The sequence below is a fragment of the Rhinopithecus bieti genome, unplaced genomic scaffold (assembly GCF_001698545.2).
Source record: "Rhinopithecus bieti isolate Rb0 unplaced genomic scaffold, ASM169854v2 scaffold_38691, whole genome shotgun sequence".
Classification (NCBI taxonomy): domain Eukaryota; kingdom Metazoa; phylum Chordata; class Mammalia; order Primates; family Cercopithecidae; genus Rhinopithecus; species Rhinopithecus bieti.
This window is the reverse complement of record NW_016816690.1, coordinates 809,200-825,747: the sequence shown is the minus strand read 5'-3', so window position 1 is coordinate 825,747 and position 16,548 is coordinate 809,200. Positions and strand designations below refer to the sequence as shown.

General features: G+C 39.8%; 1 protein-coding gene across 3 annotated transcripts in view; it reads right to left on the bottom strand.

Annotated features, from left to right (window-relative positions):
• Positions 1-16,548, bottom strand: part of SSH2 (slingshot protein phosphatase 2) — a 316,292-nt gene that overhangs the window by 179,003 nt on the left and 120,741 nt on the right. For all 3 annotated transcript variants that reach the window (XM_017855091.1, XM_017855094.1, XM_017855092.1), the window contains one exon: positions 777-820. In XM_017855091.1, the coding sequence (XP_017710580.1) occupies positions 777-820 (44 nt within the window). The remainder of the gene's footprint in view (positions 1-776; positions 821-16,548) is intronic.

Genomic DNA, 16,548 nt, shown 5'->3' with positions numbered 1-16,548 from the left:
TTTTTTTTTTTTTTTCATTCAGATGGAGTTTATTTTCATGGTTCACTAGAGAGGTTTCCTAGTGTGATGTTTTGATACCTCAAATATACAATATTGAATGATTTTTTTTCTTTTTTTTTTGTTTTTTTTTTTCAGCTTTACAATTTTTATTTATTGTGTAATAATATATCTCCATATCGCTTTATATTCTTTGTATTCTTTTTTTTTTTTTTATTATACTTTAAGTTCTAGGGTACATGTGCATAACGTGCAGGTTTGTTACATATGTATACTTATGCCATGTTGGTGTGCTGCACCCACCAACTCGTCAGCACCCATCAATTCATCATTTATATCATGTATAACTCCCCAATGCAATCCCTCCCTCCTCCCCCCTCCCCATGATAGGCCCCAGTGTGTGATGTTCCCCTTCCCGAGTCCAAGTGATCTCATTGTTCAGTTCCCACCTATGAGTGAGAACATGCGGTGTTTGGTTTTCTGTTCTTGTGATAGTTTGCTAAGAATGATGGTTTAACCACTCTTTCTTTTTCAAAAGAAAGGAGGGTCCTGATACGTTGTCTCGAACTCCTGGCCTTAAGCAATTCCAAGTAGCTGGAATTACAGGCATAAGCCACCATGCCCAGCTGCAATCTGGTTTTTTGAGAGACCAAGGAAGCATGTTGGAAAACAAGGATAAGCTAATCTGATAATACTGAAAAAGAATTAAAGAAAAAACAATAACTACTACAAAAATATCCTATAACAAAAATGTCGTAGGATATAATGAACAAACATACCTCCTGGGCTGTGACCGGCATTCTTCCTCCCCACTGTCTGCCTCCTGTATAGACAGAAAATGAAAAAAAAAAAAAAAAAATTAAAACCTGAGGTTTCATATCATAATATCACTAGTACAATTTTACTAAGTTTCACATGTTGTATACTTGAACTAAATTCTCATCATAAAAAGTGACTTCAACCAACCCAGGAGGTTGATGTCAATAGAACTTATTTCTGGAGGTAACTTCAACAATAGTCCATGAACAAATTTCATTGACAATGAAGTGCTACTCATTAAAATAATTACCTCTGAAAACCAACTAAACATGTTATTTTACTGTTATGCTACTTTGGCTTCAAAATGAGTGGGCATTCTGAGGACCACCAATAAATCTCATCAAGATAACCTATTAATGATTCTGATTCCCCAAAGAACAACCTAAACAATGAACACCACTTAAAAGAGAGTGCTCATGATCAAATCACCATCAACATCAACATAATGGCTACCACTTATTGAGTACGTACAATGTGCTAGGCACTGTGTTCATCAACTTAAGTACATTACTCTACTTATTCCTTACAAACCCAGAAGGTTGATGGTACCAATTATTTTTAACTTACTCAAATACACACAATAACACAGGATAAATCAATGTGATATAAAAGCACTGACGGTTAATGACCCACCCAGGGATGCCAAACAATGACAACAACAAAAAGCACTGAATCATAGTTCAATTACAATATTTATTTCTTCTTAGTGTGGCACATAAAGTAATAGAAAGTCTTGTAACTTATGGCAACTTAGACTCAATGAATATTTTACAGATGAAGAAGCAAAAGGGAAATAAGTTCTCCAGGGAGACTCATGTGGTGAAGAATTAAAATGAAAAAATACTGACTCCCAACTAGCTGAAAAGCTTATCATTTACCTCTCCCTGCCCTGGGTTAAAATTGGTGTATGTTATGATATTATACAGATCTTCACAAAGGCAAGAATATTGACATGAAGGAAAAGTGAGGAAAGATGGAGAGGCTTTTTCTTTAAATTTGCTCCCTGACAATTTGTATTTGTTCTCTCATCACTTTTGCCCTATCTGGTAAACACAGAACTATTAGGTAGAAGGAGAAAAATAATCTCAGAGAATATGTGTACTGTCTGCCAACAAGCCACCTGCATTTTCATTTATGAAGCCATCCTCATCTACCTTTATATCATTCTGCCTCCATTCCTAGGCAGCCAAGGCTAGCTCTATAACTTTAATTCCCATGTTACTTTCATTATTGATTTCAAACATGTCTCTCTCTCTCTCTTTTTTTTTTTCCACAAAGGAAGAACAAAACAAAGATTCTGCTCCCAGAGGGAGTACAGGTAGAAAGTGTCATAGTGTATTACACTCTTTGCATATAAGAGAGAGGTTTTAGGTTAGAAAGGTATGCCCTGTAGAGACTGAAAAAAGGTTTAAAACGGGAAAGAACTATCTCTAGAATCAATAATCAGAACCTGGAAAGTTTGCAAGAATGAAAATGAAAAGACTCAGATAAACAAATGTAAATGTTAGATTTTTGTGCCCAAAGGAACTATAATAAATAGATATGATTTCCTGGAATATCATTTAACAAAGAGTGCTTCAGTATTGTTATTAATATATCTCAAATTATAATGTAGTCTTCTCACATTTTTTCCTTATCTTTTTTTTTCTTTTTTTTTTTAAAGATGTTGTCTTGCTCTGTCGCCCAGGCTGGAGTGCAGTGGTGCGATCTCGGCTCACTGCAACCTCCACCTCCCTGGTTCAAGCAATTCTCCAGTCTCAGCCTCCCAAGTAGCTGGGACTACAGGTGCCTGCCACCACGCCTGGCTAATTTTTGTATTTTTTAGTAGAGACAGGGTTTGGCCATATTGGCCAGGCTAGTCTCAAACTCCTGACCTCAGGTGATCTACCCCCCTTGGCCTCCCAAAGTGCTGGGATTACAAGAGTGAGCCACCACACCTGGCCACATTCTTTTTTAATTGCACTAAATATTATATAAGAATATGCTTAACATATAAGTCATGAGGTACAATAAAATGAAAACCTATGAACACCATTCCACCTAAGAGCTATAATAGTACCAACACTGTTGCTTCTACCTGTCTGCCTCTTATCTCCCATTCCTCTTTCTATTATGTGACTACTATCCCAAAGTTTATACTTTTTTGTTTCTACTTCATTTTATTATTTAAAAAATTTCAAACATAAAATTGAAAGATCTTATAGCGAACTTGTCTATCTACCATCTAGATTGTATCATTAATATTTTCTATACTTTTTTTTTTTTTTTTTGACAGAGTCTCGCTCTGTTGTCCAGGCTGGAGTGCAGTGGTGCAATCTCAGTTCACTGCAACCTCCACCTCCTGGGTTCAAGTGCTTCTCCGTTCTCCACTTCCTGAGTAGCTAGGATTACAGGCATGTGTCACCATGGCCTGGCTAATTTTTGTATTTTTAGTAGAGACGGGCTTTCTCCATGTTGGCCAGGCTGGTCTCGAACTCCTGACCTCAGGTGATCCGCCCACCTCGGCTTCCCATGGCCTGGGATTACAGGGGTGAGCCACCAAGCCCAGCCAATATTTTCTATACTTTTTTTTTAATCATGTTTATTCATCTCTCTTTCCATCTATCAGTCCATCTTATTTTTTAGATGCGTTTCGATGTAAGTTACTGATATCAGTACATCTGCTTTTAAATGCATAATAATTAATTATAATTCAGTTTTTCTTTACAGTTTTTTCCTTTCCTTTTTTGTTTAGAGATAAGGTCTTGCTCTGTCATTTGGGCTAGAGTGCAGTAGCATTATCATAGCTCACTGCAGCCTCAAACTCCTGGGTTCAAGCAATTCTCCTGCCTCACCCTCCTGAGTAGCTAGGACTACAGGAGCACACTGCCATGCTTAGATAATTTTGTTTTTATTTTTATATTTTTGTAGAGACGGGGTCTCACTATGCTGTTTAGGTTGGTCTCAAACTTCTGGCCTCAACCTATCTTCCTGCCTTGACCTCCCAGAGTGCTGGGATTACAGGCATAAGCCACCGGCACCTGGCCATTTTTTTTTTAAGGTAAAATTTATATACAATGAAATATACAATCTTAAGTGCACCATTTAATGAGTTTTGATAAATGTATGTGTCTACGTAATTCAAACTGCTATCAAGAAATGGAACATTTCCATCACCTCAGAAATTTTTCTCATAGCCATTCCCAGTCAAAATGTGGCACCACCCACTCCTCAGGCAATCCTGTTTTGATTTTCCACCACAGATTTTTGCCATAAAAAATTAGTACACAGGATATGATTCCATTGTTCATTAAATGGGATTATATACTATGTACTACTTTATGGGAGGATTTTGAAAACATTCAGCATAATGTTTTTGAGATTTATCCCATGGTGTTGCATAAAATAGCAGTTCATTCCTTTTTATCACTAAGGATTCCATCACATGAATATACTAGTTCATTTATTCATTCTCTTATTGATGGGTACATTTGGGATATTTGAGTTTTTGCCTATCATGAACAAAGTTATTAGCCAGACATGGTAGTTCATGCCTGTCATCCCAGCACTTTGGGAGGCTGAGGCAGGAGGATCACTTGAAGCTAGGAGTTTGAGACCAGTCTGGGCAAAATAGCAAGACACAGTCTCGACCAAAAAAATAATAATAATAATTAGCCAGACATGACACCTGTAGTCCTATGCTGGAGGCTGAGGTGGGAGGACTGGTTGAGCCCAGGAGTTTGAGGCTGCAGTGAGCTATGATCACACCACTGCATTCCAACCTGGGTGACAAAGTGAGACTCTAACATTAAATAAATAAAGCTATTATGTGAATATTCTTTTGTGAAGTTTTTTTGGGGGGGCGGTTGACATATGCTTTTATTTCTTTTGGGTCACAAGACAGATGCATGTATAGTTTTATATAAAATTGCCAGGACTTCTCCCAAAGCATTTACACCACTTTATACCCTCATCAACAATGCGTGAGAGCTGTAACTTTAATTGGCAATTATTTTCCCCTATGGTTACTGTTTTCTAGGTTCTCAGAAACGTTTGCCTACCCTCTAGTCATGAACATAGTCTATCATATTTTCTTTCTTTCTTTTTTGAGAAAGTCTCGTTCTGTTGCCCAGGCTGGAGTGCAGTGGCGCGATCTCGGCTCACTGCATCCTCTGCCTCCTGGGTTCAAGTGATTCTCCTGCCTCAGCCTCCCAAGTAGCTGAGATCACAGGCATGTACCACTGTGCCCGGCTAATTTTTGTAGTTTTAGTAGAGGTGGGATTTCACTATATTGGCCAGGGTGGTCACGAACTCCTAAACTCTTGATCTGCCCGCCTCAGCCTCCCAAAGTGCTGGGATTACAGGCGTTAGCCACCGTGTCTGACTCAAACTTCTATATTTTAAAGAATGTCTCTTTAAAGAATATCAATAGGTCATATTTTTGGCATATTTGAATTTTTACAGAAAGAACATCATAACCATTATGATTATTATTGTTATGCATATTACATAACCTCATTGAGTGTTTATTCTACACTCAATATTTAATATTACTGAGACGCAGGCTTGGTGGAGGGAGATGCTGCCAGCCTTGAACACTGGGCTAGCAGAGTGTTAAGCAATATTTTCCCAAATCTTATTCAAGATTCTTTACACTTTCTATTTGCTCCAATCCAAGTCGTCTCATTTATCATTCTCCAAATGTACCAGTTGACTTCTTTGTTCATGCTGTTGTATCAACCTAGAAAGCCCCTCTCCCCTCTCCTATATTCTTTTCCAGCCTTCAAAGCTAGTTTCAAACACTAGTAGTTTGTGACATTTCTTTTTTCTTTCTTTCTTTTTTTTTTTTTGAGAAGGAGTCTCGCTCTCTCTCCCAGGCTGGAGTGCAGTGGCGCGATCTCGGCTCACTGCAAGCTCCGCCTCCTGGGTTCACGCCATTCTCCTGCCTCAGCCTCCTGAGTAGCTGGGACTACAGGCGACCACCACCACGCCCGGCTAATTTTTTGTATTTTTAGTAGCGATGGGGTTTCACCGTGTTAGCCAGGATGGTCTCGATCTCCAGACCTCATGATTCGCCCACCTTGGCCTCCCAAAGTGCTGGGATTACAGGCGTGGGCCACCGCGCCCGGCCTGTGACATTTCTTTTATCACCTGACTGATGCTCTCTGTCTCCCTCCAAACCTAACGGTTACTGCCCATCATTCTTGTGGTACTACCAGTTCTGTTTCTAGGTCACAACTGCGTACTTGTTTTATCTCCCATCATCAGATTGTAATCTCCTTAAGGGCAGGAACCATGCCTCATTGCCCTTTGCCTCTCACTCTGTGTTTGGCACAATGCCCTATGTGCAGATGGAACTCAATAAAGAGTCGAATGAGTGACTGGAGCAGCTAACTAATGCCATGTGAACGCTTGAAGCTAACTAGCTATACATTTTCTGCTGGTAAGGACTCTATGCCAGTTACATTTTAGCCTTTCCAGGTTAAAAGAATGGTTTTTGTTGCTCAGGAGTTGCCTGTGGCTAAGTTCTGACAGTAATACCTTACCCAAGAACCTTTTGCTTAAGCAAAAGGAAATCATTTACTTGCTCTCAATTTTTAAAAAATACTATTTTTTTTTGAAAGATGAGATCTCGCTATGTTGCCCAGGCTGGTCTTGAACTTCTGGCTTTAAGCAATCCTCCTGCTTCAGCCTCCCAAAGTGCTGGGATTACAGGTGTGAGCCACGGCACCCAGCCCACCTGCTCTCAATTATATGTTCATTCATTCTCATTCATTCATTGACATTCATTGACTACCTATTATGTTTCAGATACTAGGCACCAGGGAATGAAAGTAAGCACAACTGTCCTTAAACAGTTCATATTGTAGTGTGGGAGACAGTTCCATAAAACAGAAATTATAACGATATGTCATTTAGGCCTACAGCAGAAGGACATACAAAATGTTATAGAAGCAACAGAGGAGGAAGTGACTAACTGTGGTGTTGGGAAATCGTTCCCAAGTTATTTTTTTTTGGCTGGGCTTGAACTAGTGGGTTTTTGTCAGATGGAAAATAAGAGTATTGGCCAGGCATGGTGGCTCATGCCTGTAAACTCAGCACTTTGGAAGGCCAACGTAGAAGAATCCCTTGAGGCAGGAGTTTGAGACCAGTCTGGGCCACATAGCGAAACACTGTCTCTACAAAAAAATAAAAATAAAAAAAAAAGTAAGTAAGAGTATTTCAGGGAGAAGAACAGACAAAAGAGCTGAAAACTGTAAAAGAATGACAGTCTGATAAATTTGGGGAAGAGCAGCTGTGGATTTTTGAAGCAAAGGTATAGGTATTGGGGGTTAAGGCTATCAAGTAATATTAGTGTTATGAGTCTATAATGATGGAAATTCCAAGATAACAGTTCTATGATCAGAAAAGATGGTTGTGAATTGTCAATTCACTGGATATCAGATTATCCATCACTTACCTCAGCCTTTGGAAATAAATGAATAGTAGGAGGTATCTATCGGACAGGAAAAAGGAATCTAGTAGTCTTTCTAAGAGACAGTATGTGCTTTGAAACTGGAAGAGATAATGCCATGCTTCTGGCTTTTGAAAAAAGTGGATATAAAACACACAGGCTTGAGGAGGAATAAAGGCACCAGGCCTGCCACTTGGCTACTTGAAAGAGAAGCCTTAGATCCACTGCTAGAAACAGAGAAAAAACAGCTGTTTGGGTTATCTATTGCTTTGTAACAAATTACTGCTTTATTATATTTCATGATTTTATGGGTCAGAAATTCAAGCAGCACTTAGCTGGGTGATTCTTCAGTTCTACATGGTATTGCTAGGGGTCATTCAGTGCTATTCAGATGATATTTAATTAGCACATGAGCTGGCATGGAGGATCTAAGCAGCTTCATTCATATGTCTAATGTCATAGCCTAGATGGGTGGAAAGCTGGGCTCAACTGGAAATGTCAACTGGAGTGTCTAAACATGATTTCTAATTTATCTTGGGCTTCCTCAAAGCATGGTATCCTCAGGGTTGGTCTTCTTGAATAATGGCTCAGGCCTCCAAAAGGGCTAGTCCTCCTAAAGGCTAGGCTCAGAGCTGGCATAATGTCATTTCTGCCACACTTCATTGGTGTACCAAAAAAGTCCAACACAGATTCAAGGAATTTGTGAGAGGAATTAGATTCCCCTCGCGCAATGGGAGAAGTAGCAAGAATTTGTAGCCATCTTTAATCAACCCTATCAACCCTGGTGATTAACTGAATAGGTAGACAAAATGAACAGGAAAGAAAAACAGGTAGTTAATGATAGTGAATGAAGTAGAGCTCCTAAAGGCTAGGGCCACAGAGCTATTTAGGAGGGTAAAGCAGCTCTTACATCAGTGCAAAGTGGACTGAAGGCCATATGGATATTTTTACAGGCTAATGTCTATAAAGAAGTGTTCTCGTTATTGGGAGGCTAAGGACAAGAAAGGACCTGCAAGTGTGGCAGTAAAGACACACAGTATGGTCCAAGACCAGAGCGTATACCTAGGCACTCATAATCTGAGAAAGCTGGTTTGGAAAAGGCTCAGACATGATCACATCAGGAGTTCCCATATAATCTGACCTTGTTTTAAAGTCTAATTTAGATCAAGATATATACTATTGGCTGGAATCAGAAATCAGATATTCAATTTAATCATATTTTATAGAGACATGACATGCATTAAAGAAAGTCAGAGGATTCTGGAATACTTACAATTAAAATCAAAGTCACATTATGCTTATTAATGTTATGACAGGGTTTAAGAAACCTTAAATTAAACAAACTTTCTTCCCTATAATTTTCAAGCAATAGAAAACCTCTGTGAGACACCTGCTATTTCTCTAGTGTTTCTTTCAAACTCCTTTAAAACACAAATACATGTGACTCACAGTCGGGATGGTCAGCAATGAGAAAGCAAGCTTGATTAGAATTTTGCTGAAATAGCTTTGATTCTAAAGAACGAAAAGTCCTTGGATAACAGCTAATTTAAGAGACATCACAGTCCAGTCAATGCCCTATAGAAAATCGGAGCTCTGGATGTGAAACTGTTATTAGATGTCTTTTGTCTTCAATCCTTATTCCACTTTTTAAAAAGTTATTTAATGTGTGCAACTTAACTCACCCACTTGTGATAATTTCAGAGTTGTTATACAGTCTTTTCTATCACTAGAGATCAAATTCATTGGTTTTAGAAAGCAACAAGTCTTTGTTGTTGTTGTTGTTTTGTTTTTTTGAGCCAGGGTCACGCTCTGTTGCCCAGGCTGGAATGCAAAGGCACGATCGTAGCTCACTATAACCTCAAATTCCTGGGTTAAGCGTTCTCCTGCCTCAGCCTTCATGAGTTCACAAGTAGCCACCACAGCCAGCTCTGTACATAGGTGTACACCACCACATCTGGATTTTTTTTTTTTTTTTTGGGGGGGGGAAGAAATGAGGTCTCACTAAGTTGCCCAGGTTGGTCTCAAACTCTTGGCTTCAAGTGATCCTCCAACCTCAGCCTGCCAAAGTGCTAGGGCTACAGGTACGAGCTACCACACCTGGTCATAAAAGGCAACAAGTCTTACAGTGTTCTGAACTTGTCACAGCTGACAGGCATGCAATATGGAAACTTCGCAAGTCACTGGTTACCTCTGGGTCCCTTTTAGAACTTTTTTGGTAACAAAAAGCTCCAGGCCTCATGCCTATAAATTACTATTACTATTATTATTATAATTTTTAGATGGAGTCTCGCTCTGTCGCCTAGGCTGGAGAGCAGCGGTGTGATCTCGACTCACTGCAAGCTCTGCCTTCCGGGTTCACGCCATTTTCCTGCCTCAGCCTCCCGAGTATTTGGGACTACAGGTGCCGGCCACCACGCCCAGCTAATTTTTTGTATTTTTTAGTAGAGACGGGGTTTCACCATGTTAGCCAGGATAGTCTTGAACTCCTGACCTCATGATCCGCTCGCCTCGGCCTCCCAAAGTGCTGGGATTATAGGCGTGAGCCACTGTGCCCGGCCCTCATGCCTATAAATTCTTATTCTTTAGCTCTGACGTTGGTCCACTGGTGTGCTGGAGCTGGCTAGGTTGTTAGATAACAATTGTTACATTTTTAGGAACCTTGTGAGAGACATTGGTAGCCAAGGCGGATGTGTTTATCAGCAAAATCAGCAAATGCTACACATGAGCCCCTGCTTAGAAAACAGGCTTTTAAACATTTACCGGCATACAACAAGTTGTGGGGCCTGGGAATCAGTACATTAAAAAAGCTCTGTAGATAACTGATAAGCAGTTAAGACTGTAAACCTTTGGCTTAAAGGTTTGGAGAAACAACATCAAAAAGCCCAGGGTAAACATAGCCTCTACCTACTCAAGGTGCCTGTGCTAGGTAACTAAGGAGAGCAGTATGATTATAGAAACTCAGCTCTCAAAAAACAAAATAAAATAAAATAAAATAAAATTTCCCTTCCTAGACTGTAAGCTCTGTAGAGCAGGACTATATTTTTATAGTGTTAAGCATACAGAAGATGTTCAGTAGATATTAGACAAATTAATAAATGTAGTCCAAGATTTCACAACCAGTAAGTGGGAAAACCAGAAATAAACTGAGGCTAATTTCACTATATTTTGTACTTTTTTCCTCCATTAAGTTATTAGTCATATACTTGGTTTGCCAATCCAGGATAAGTGCTTAAATATGGGGCAGACAGCATGCAGCACCCATCGTAAGATAGTAAGAAGACTCTCCCTCTGTGTCATTCTCTTGTTTGCCAGTACCAGAAAAGTCAACAGTCTCTTCATGATTATTGTCTCATGTGAACCACCCTGGAATGAATGCCATGTAGGTATGATTACAGTCTTATTTTTCAGTTGATGAATCTGCCTCACGGAAGTGAGAAAATTTGCTCAAAGTAACCTAAGAGTACACAGCCAAGTCAGGATTCTGTCTGAAAACATCAAATACACCTTCTGCCAGAACAGGTTGCTCCTCTTGTATTAAAGGAATGCTCCAGATTCTGCTCCCTTCTATTCAGGTGAAATTCCATATCCCACTTTCTGAAGACCCCACACTTGGTCCATTTCCTTCATTATAGCCTGAGCCCTCAGGATGGACATAGAGTCTTATGTTCAGCCAAGGCATACTGATACAGCTGTACTAACTTAAAATATTGAAATAGTGGCTGCCTGGAGCCCCTCTAAGTATGTCACGATCCACCAACAACCAGGTAAACCAGTGCAGCAGGGGACTTCCAGATTTTGCTCCCATCTTTTCTGATTGGTTGATGGCTATACCATACTAGTTGTGAAATATTTTGAGTATCTCCTCCTCTACTTATAGCCACATCGCTTCTGTTCTCTAAACTTTGGTTTAAAACTCTTTAACTGTGATCTTAGCTTCACCTTGGGGATCCTGCCTGTATGCCACTTTTGCCTATATATGTTTTCTTGTTTGTCTGTCCTACCAGCTATACTAATTGCTTAGCCTGGCTTCTGGTTTTAGCACCAGGCCTCTGCTACACATGATTACCATGCTTCCACAAGAAACTTAAACAATAAGAGGCACTCACAACACTTGGAAGAGGCTAAATAAAATCCATCTGTTATTTTCTTGTAGGATTAAACATTCTAATTGTTCACGGATATAAAGAACAAGAGGACTAACCAAGATTACAAACGGAAACATTATCTAGAAATAAGGACGAAGAACATGTAAAAAAGGACAATGAAGCAACACCGATTACTTGACAAATACTCCTAAATGAACAGCATAATTTTCTCAAACTTTCTAAAATCACTTTCAAACTACAAAGTAGGGAAATACAGTTAGTGGCCCAAGTAAAAAAGAAATTAGAATATTTAAGATGTAGGTTTTAAGATGCCAAGACAGTTTTCATTAGGGGGAAATGAATTGTTACTATGTTAATATTTTAATATTTATATTTAAATCTAGACAATTAGCTTTTCAGCTATCAATAGAGGAAAAGAGTCAGCATATTGAATATCTCTGAACAGCAAATAATCAATATACTCACTGAAAGCTGCTGGAGTCTATAAGGGGACACAGAAAAGTGTGAAACAGTACCATACTCAAGGAGGTCATCTGCCTGAAGGGGTAAGGCTGTTTTATCTGAAAAGTTGATCCAAAATATACAGTATAAATGTATGGCACAGGAAGTACATGTCACAGGAATTCAGAAGAGATATGAAGAAAAGGGAAGAGCAGTAGAAATACATTTGACACCTTGGAGTGGCAGTGAACTAACTAGCTGAGTTGAAACCCAGAGCTTTCCTTAAGGTAGGCTGCAAAGATAAGCTGCAGGAGACAGGACCCTGAACCTGATGCTATGAGGCAGCCAGGGAAGGTATTTATTAGCATCTTAGAAAATTATAAATATGTTGTTTTCATGGCAATTTTTTTTTTTTTTTTTTAAGGAAACAGACTACAATTTGGAAAGCCAATGGAGAAAAGTTAGGTAGTTTTTCTAAAGCCAATGACACTGGTTAACTTAACTATGGGCCTCCACTAGAGGGCAGACAAGTCAAAGCTTACACTGTGGTTGAGAAAGCAGTGCATTCATAGAAAATTCCAAGAGAAAATTATTTTGTTTAAAGACCATTTTCAGTGCCTTAAAACTTGGACAGTCTTTAGCTAGCAGATCAGTCTTTCACATAAAATCTTTCTGTGGTATACAATGTTTCTTTTTTTTGTTCTGTTTTTGAGAGGGAGTCTCGCTCTTGTCACCCAGGCTAGAGTGTGGTGGCACGATCTTGGCTCACTGCAACTTCCGCCTCCCAAGTTCAAGCCATTCTCCTGCCTCAGCCTTCTGAGTAACTGCGATTACAGGCGCCTGCCATCATGCCCAGTTAATTTTTGTACTTTTAGTAGAGACGGGGGTTTCGCCATGTTGGCCAGGCTGGTCTCGAACTCCTGACCTCAGGTGATTCTCCCGCCTCGGCCTCCCAAAGTGCTTGGATTACAGGCATGAGCCACCACAACCAGCCTAAAGTTATTCTTAATTGCAAAACAGACCACTAGAAAAGTTATACTTTGGGAATCTGGCTCAGCTGACAGCCACATGTGCTTATATGTGGTAGGCGTACCTAGAATGCCAACAACAGCACTCATCACTGACTATCTTACCTCGATCATCCCCACCCATCTCAGGCACATCCTAACCACCACCTAAGCTGATGTCTAACTATGTGTATAATATCTGGACCATAATTTCAATCTAGGTTCTCTTTTTCATTTTGGTCAGCTGGGGAAGTTCTTTTTCTATTTAAAGTCAGAAGTAAGGTGAGGCCTCTAGACAGAGACTCTGATATGTACATTTGCCTCAGCAGGCTGAGGAGCTGTTATATGGTGGGGTGGGGGTTGGTAGGAGTCTTCAGTTCTCATTAACTAGAACACAAGGTGAATGTTAACAACTAAATAAAAAGGTTGAGAATTTCATTAAACTTTTGAGAGGCTAAGGCTAGATTTTGTAAAGTATTATGAACTCCTTTTTCTGCTTTGATCTCTTGTCAAAAAAAGATGTAAGAGCAGGGTGGGAATGGTGGCTCATGCCTGTAATCCTAGGATTTTGGGAGGCTGAGGTGGGCAGATCACTTGAGCTCAGGAGTTCGAGACCAGCCTGGCCAATATGGCAAAACTTTGTCTCTACTAAAAATAAAAAAATTAGCCATGCGTGGTGGCACACGCCTGTAGTCCCAGCTACTCAGGAAGTTGAGGCACAAGAATCACTTGAACCTGGGAAGCAGAGGTTGCAGTCAGCCGAGATTGCGCCACTGCACTCCAGCCTGGGCAACAGAGTGAGACTCTGTCTATAAATAAATAAATAAATAAATAAATAAGTAAGAGCAGTCCTATTTAGTAGCTTGATAGTCTGCCATTAGCTGGAAGTTAATTTTCCTCTACTCCTTAGCAGTGTATCACAAGCATTTTCTTTTACCTACATCTTAGAAAATGATACCATCTAGTTTCAGATATAGGTACACTTCAACTGCAGGTAAATTTTGCTGTACTTAAAGTCTTGTAGTATCTCTAATACCCCACTCCGTCTTGTCTCAGACTTTACTGTTCCCTCTGCTTAGAACACTCTTCATTCCCCCTTTTGCTTGCCTACTTCTATTCATCCTTTATTCCCACACTCATGAGATGAAATCTAACTCTGTAGCCCCACACTGCAGGGCAGTGGTATGATTATAGCTCACTGCAGCCTTGAACTTCTAGGTTCAAGTGATTCCCCCACCTCAGCCTCCTGAGTAACTGAGCCTACAGGCACACACCACCATGCCCGGCTCATTAAAAAAAATTTTTTTTTAGAGACAGGGTCTCGCTTGGTTGCCCAGGCTGGCTGGCTTTGAGCAATCCTCCCACCTTGGCCTCCCAAAGTGCTGGGATTACAGGCCTGAGCCACCCCACCAGGCCTGCTTATCTTTTAGATTGGAGCTTAGGTGTCCCTTTTTCCAGAGGCCTTCCTTGATCCCTCTAGGACTGAGTTCCACAGTCTTTCCAAATACAGCCATACTCCCTCTACAGTTCTCTAGTGTAGCAATTCTCACGCTGCCTGTTTACTTGTTTGTCTCCATATTATAAGCTTGAAGGCAGGAACTGTCTCTTGATCACTGCTGTATACTCAGCACCTAGCTATGCTGAATAAATATTTTGAATAAATGACTAATGTAAAAGAAAGGCCAAGTATTGTAGGACAGATTCTCCAACCAAGGTCCCCCATTTTCTTTTTTCTTTTTTTTTAATTATACTTTAAGTTCTAGGGTACATGTGCATAACGTGCAGGTTTGTTACATATGTATACTTATGCCATGTTGGTGTGCTGCACAGGTGGGAACTGAACAATGAGATCACTTGGACTCGGGAAGGGGAACATCACACACTGGGGCCTATCATGGGGAGGGGGGAGGAGGGAGGGATTGCATTGGGGAGTTATACATGATATAAATGATGAATTGATGGGTGCTGATGAGTTGATAGGTCCCCCATTTTCTATAATGTAGATTCAGTCTTCAAACACCATGATTTAAAATACAAAAAGACAGTAATTCCTCAAACAAGAATATTCATAGCTATAGCCACCCCACATTTTCACATACGCAATCATTTTAGAGACTGCACAACAGAATTCTCATAGAAACACAGATGAATGGGTCAATGTTGTCAATAATAATCATAAATTAGGGAACTAATCATCATCATCTGCTTTTAGAAGTGGGTTTTATTTATTTTATTTTAGACAGTCATACCTAACAACTTTATGGCTTCTATTTTTTAACTTGCATATTTAAATAAGTTTCCCAGAAAATAGTTCATTAATTCATCTACAATTTATTGTGGCATATGGTTGAAGATAGAGCTATCTAACTTAATTTTCTCCCCAAATAGTTAATTGTTATTACAGCACTATCTGGCTATTTATCCATTTTCCCCAACCGACTTGAAATTCTACCTTAATCATACACTAAATATTTTCATGTACTAAGGTCTATTTCTGGGCCTTCTAGGCAACATCCGCTATGTTGATCTATTTCTTTTTTGTACACCATGCTATTATTAGCTTATAATTGTTCTCAATATGTGACTGTGAGAATCTCATCTTTTAATTTTAAGTGAGGGCACAATTTCACCCACTTAGTCTTCCAAATGACTTTGTTAGGTTTTCAACACCCTAAAAATCCCTTTAGAACAAGCTTGTCCAACCGGTGCCCAGAATGGCTTTGAATGTGGCCCAACACAAATTTGTAAACTTTCTTAAAACATGTTTTTTTTTGTAATTTTTTTTCTCAGCTCATAGGCTATCATTAACGTATTTTTTTTTTTGAGACGGAGTTTCGCTTTGTCGCCCAGGCTGGAGTGCAGTGGCGCGATCTCGGTTCACTGCAAGCTCCGCCTCCCGGGTTCACGCCATTCTCCTGCCTCAGCCTCCCGAGTAACTGGGACTACAGGGGCTCACCACCATGCCCGGCTAATTTTTTGTATTTTTAGTAGAGACGGGGTTTCACCGTGTTAGCCAGGATGGTCTTGATCTCCTGACCTCGTGATCCGCCCACCTTGGTCTCCCAAAGTGCTGGGATTACGGGTGTGAGCCACCACGCCCGGCCCATTAGTGTATTTTATATGTGGCCCAAGAAAATTCTTTGTTTGTTTGTTTTTTGGAGACAGAGTCTCACTCTGTTGTGCAAGGTGGAGTGCGGTGGCCCAATCTCAGCTCACTGCAACCTCTGCCTCTTGGGTTGAAGCGATTCTCCTGCTTCAGTCTCCCGAGTAACTGGGAATACAGGTGCGCACCACCACACCTGGCTAATTTTTGTATTTTTAGTGGAGGTGGAGTTTTGCCATGCTGGCCAGGCTGGTCTTGAACTCCTGGCCTCAAGTGATCCATCCGCCTTAGCCTCCCAAAGTGCTGGGATTACAGGTGTGAGCCACTGTGCCTGGCCAGGAACTTCTTAATATTACATTTGATTATATTATATATTACATAATATATAATGGTTATTGCCAGCAACATGGAATAGCAATTCATTTCTATATATTTATTTTGATATTAACTGGTTTATTAAAGTTTAAAAAAATTTATATATTTTTTCATTTAATCACTTTTCAAAGAGTAAACATGTAAAAAGCTATTCATTGAAATTAAGTAAACGAGTGCTTCCACTTACAAATAAGATGGAAATACTTATAAATGAACTATGAACCACAGGTTTTTTTTTTTTTTTTTTTTTTTTTTTTTTTTTTTTTT